The sequence below is a fragment of the Malania oleifera genome, chromosome 9 (assembly GCF_029873635.1).
Source record: "Malania oleifera isolate guangnan ecotype guangnan chromosome 9, ASM2987363v1, whole genome shotgun sequence".
In the NCBI taxonomy this organism is placed as follows: Eukaryota; Viridiplantae; Streptophyta; class Magnoliopsida; order Santalales; family Ximeniaceae; genus Malania; species Malania oleifera.
Genome location: NC_080425.1, coordinates 27,616,087 through 27,620,161, shown reverse-complemented (window position 1 = coordinate 27,620,161; position 4,075 = coordinate 27,616,087). Strand labels below are relative to the sequence as shown.

Here is a 4,075-nt window from a genome sequence, read left to right as displayed (position 1 = left end):
GTTCTCTTGCAGGAAGGGCATCCAGTTGCTTTTGAAAGTAGAAAATTGTCGGGTGCCGAACGGAATTATACAGCACAAGAAAAGGAGCTTCTTGCAGTGGTACATTGTCTTCGGGTGTGGAGGCACTATCTTTTGGGGTCCAAATTTGTGGTAAAAACCGATAATGTAGCAGTTACTCATTTTTTGTCACAACCTGGACTAACGTCAAAACAAGCCCGTTGGCAGGAGAAGCTAGCTGAATTTGATTTTGCTTTTGAATATAAAGTGGGAAAGACGAATGAAGTGGCCGACGCTTTAAGTAGAAAAACTGAATTGGCAGCATTGAAAATCATCAGTCATCTATCAACTAGTAGGGTGGCGCTACCTTTGAAGAATCTTATCAAGGAACATTTAAGTACAGACCAGCAGGCGCAGTCACTAAGCAAACTAATAGACGAAGGGAAAACACGACAATTCTGGATAGAAGATGGACTGATAATGACTAAAGGCAGGAGAGTCTATGTGCCTAAAGCTGGAAACTTGAGGAAAACCTTACTGAAAGAGTGCCATGATACGTTGTGGGCTGGTCATCCGGGATGGCGAAGAACTCATGCTTTGATTACACAGGGGTACTATTGGCCAAATATGCAAGATGATGTGATGAGTTATACTAAAACGTGCTTGATCTGTCAACAAGACAAGGTAGAAAGAAAGAAGACCTCAGGTTTATTGGAGCCATTGCTAGTTCCTGCTAGGCCATGGGAGAGTGTCTCTTTGGATTTTATTTCCTCGTTGCCAAAAGTAGAGGAGTTTGACACAATTTTGGTGGTGATTGACCGGTTCTCAAAGTATGCAACTTTCGTACCAGTCTCGAAGCCGTGTTCAGCAGAGAAGACAGCTCAGTTATTCTTCAAGCATGTGGTGAAATATTGGGGTGTTCCAGAAAGCTTAATTAGTGATAGGGATGTTAGATTCACGGGGGGATTTTGGGGTGAACTCTTTCGCTTGATGGGTTCAAACCTTAATCTTTCCACGAGCTATCACCCACAGACAGATGGTCAAACTGAACGTTTTAATGGGATGCTGGAAGAATACTTGCGACATTTTGTTCACTCCAATCAGAAGAATTGGGTTACTTTACTTGACACGGCACAATTCTGTTTTAACTCTATGAAATCTTCTGCAACTAATAAAAGCCCTTTTGAGATTGTGACAGGTCAACAACCGACTCTTCCACACACTCTGGATGGTCCATACAAAGGAAATTGCCCAAAAGCCTACCAATTCACGAAAAATTGGTTGCAAAACATCGAAGTCACCCGAGCTCAGTTAGAAAAAGCATCCAAGAGCATGAAGAAATGGGCTGACAAAGGGAGACGACCACAACAATTTGAATCTGGAGATCTGGTTCTTGTAAAAGTGCCACCGGAGACATTTCGCTTTCTTCGTGGCAAGGATAAAAGGCTGTTACGTCGTTACGAAGGTCCAATCAGAGTAATCGAAAAGGTGGGACATGCATCTTATCGGCTTGAGCAACCCGAGTGGATGAAAAGCCATAGACGTCCAGTTCATCCCGTGTTTCATGTAAGCAATTTAAAGCCATTCCACACAGATGAAGCAGATCTGCACCGACAAAAATTAAGGAGATCAACAATTTCCAGAAGGCATCCTGTCACCAAAGAAGTCCAGGAGATCATTGCAGACAGAGTCGTCAATCTAGAAGGTCGTCAACAACAACAATTTCTGGTTCAGTGGTTAGGATTGGGGGAAGAAGAGAATAGTTGGGAAACAGCAGACAACCTTCAGCATGCCATACAGAAGATTGAAGATTTCAGAAATTCGTAGTCAACGACATCTACATCGACATCAGAAGAGTGAGAAGGCCGTCTACAACACATCGACGAGGACGTCGATAAATTGAGTGGGGGAGGATGTTAGGGTGTGACAATGTAATGGGGAAAATGGGGGAGTGAGATACTACTATAATTGTATTCTTCAGGGATTTGGAATGAATATATGAATATCTGTGTTATCGCTTGTATGGTGATTCTCTTGTAGATGAATAATACAAGTAGTTCTTTTCATTGTGGTGTTCTGTTGCCTTGGATTATGATGTCTCTGATTGTTATAGTCTTATTCGGTGTATAAGAATATATTGCTAATGTGAAATCCTATTGTTTCTTGTTTTCCTTGAGTATTGAGACTCACCTGGTGCTCGTGCTTGCAGGTTTGAACGTGTGAGAGTTGGCTGACTTGTCGAGGGAGAGCTCTCAACGAGTGCCACACGGCCCTTGCTTAAGTCCCATTTTGGGGGTCCGTGACACCATGCCATATTTGGCGTGCACGTGAATCTTAAACCCCTAATTTCATTTCAAGGACGACTAATTAACTTCTTCTTCTCTTCTCACTTCTCTATAAATACTCCCACCCTCCCCCACTTCTCTCTAAGCACTCACACCTACGCATCAAATTTTAATTTTCCTTTTCAACATTACTTACACAATAACAACCGAAATGGGCCACACCATTACCGGCAGCGGCCCACTCCTGCTGGCCGTCGTCGTTCTCTCCGCCGCCGCCGGATGCTCCCTCGCCCAAAACTCCATCGGAGACTACCTGGCCGCTCACAACGCCGCCCGGAAGCAGGTTGGCGTGGTGCCGCTGCAGTGGAACCAGACGGTGGCGGCGTACGCTCAGAATTACGCGAGCCAGAGGGCAGGCGACTGCACGCTGGAACACTCGGGAGGGCCTTACGGAGAGAACATCGCCGAAGGCTACGGGGCTTTTAGCGGCAAAGAAGCGGTGGATCTCTGGCTGTCGGAAAAGCCTAACTATGACCACGACTCCAACTCCTGCCAGGGAGGAGAGTGCCTGCACTACACTCAGGTCGTTTGGGGCGACTCTGTCGGACTAGGGTGCGCTAGAGCTACGTGCGCCAACGGATGGGCCTTCGTCACTTGCAACTACTATCCTCCAGGGAACTACGGGGGAGAAAGACCCTATTAATTAATATATGATATCCTACGAGGGAGAAAGACCCTATTAATTAATATATGAGTAAATCATGGGGTGCGTTCGGACCACAGCATCAGCGAGATGAGGGGTAGTATCGATATATACATGCATCAGTTCAAAATGGAATGTAAGTGGTTCCAATCATCGCTTCAAAATGAAAATGTGTTTGTGCGTGTGCGCATGTGATTTTCCCGCCCCCTCTTATTGAGGTTTAGAGAGAGAAAAGAAGATTTGGATTAGAATAATGCTTTGCTTTTTTTTTTTTTTTTGTTAATTTGTTTCTTTAATAGGATTCTTGTCAATTTCCATCTATAGTAAGAGCTCATTGAATGTATGGACAAGAATCGTAGCATCCATATGAAATAGAGTTAATCATTTGGCTAAGGAACAACATAACTATAGTAGAAAAGTATATCTAAATTTGTTAAAAAAAAGGTTTTTTTTTTTTTGGTGTGAAATTAGTTCCACCACCTCTTCCAACTATTCCTTGGATTTCTCTCTTCCTTTTTTAACTCCCACTTACTACCGCAAGTCCTCCCATTATCTTATTTTCTTTTTGTTTCCCTCCTCTTCCTAAATATATTTATTTCAAAGTACTACAATCTAAAACCACCCCTCTTCCTAAATGAAGATGCTAGTTCTGTTGTGGTTGTTTCCTTGCTTAATACTCTTGAAAGATATATATATATATATAGATAAAGATTATCAAAGAAAAACAGAAGCACCTTGGAAAATAAGCTAGTTGCTTGTAGACCAGATTGTAACATATAAGGACGATTACAACTTCACAAACCTAGAATCGAAAGTAATTTAAAAATTTCTTCCCAAGGAAGGTTTTGGAACAAAGAGTAGGACCTTGACCAAAAGAAAATATCCTGCAAAATTTTTTGTAATAACAACTATGCTGCAAGAGATTTATCTTGAAATGTTCTAGCATCCCTTTCTTTCCAAATCCCCAACATAATGGCTACTGGAATGGAGAGTTTGAGGGCTTTGAGGTTTCCTATGAGACAAGAACATTTCCAAAAGTGGTGCAAATCTTGTAGTGAACACGACATCACCCACTGCAATCCTAGCAATT

The 4,075-nt window shown here is 42.6% G+C and overlaps 1 protein-coding gene across 1 annotated transcript; it reads left to right on the top strand.

Moving 5' to 3' along the window:
- The first annotated feature begins 2,493 nt into the window (after positions 1–2,493).
- Positions 2,494–3,076, top strand: LOC131163402 (pathogenesis-related leaf protein 4-like). The gene has a single exon (XM_058119995.1). The coding sequence runs from the start codon at positions 2,494–2,496 to the stop codon at positions 2,983–2,985; it is 492 nt and encodes a 163-aa protein (XP_057975978.1). The 3' UTR covers positions 2,986–3,076.
- Positions 3,077–4,075: the final 999 nt, after the last annotated feature.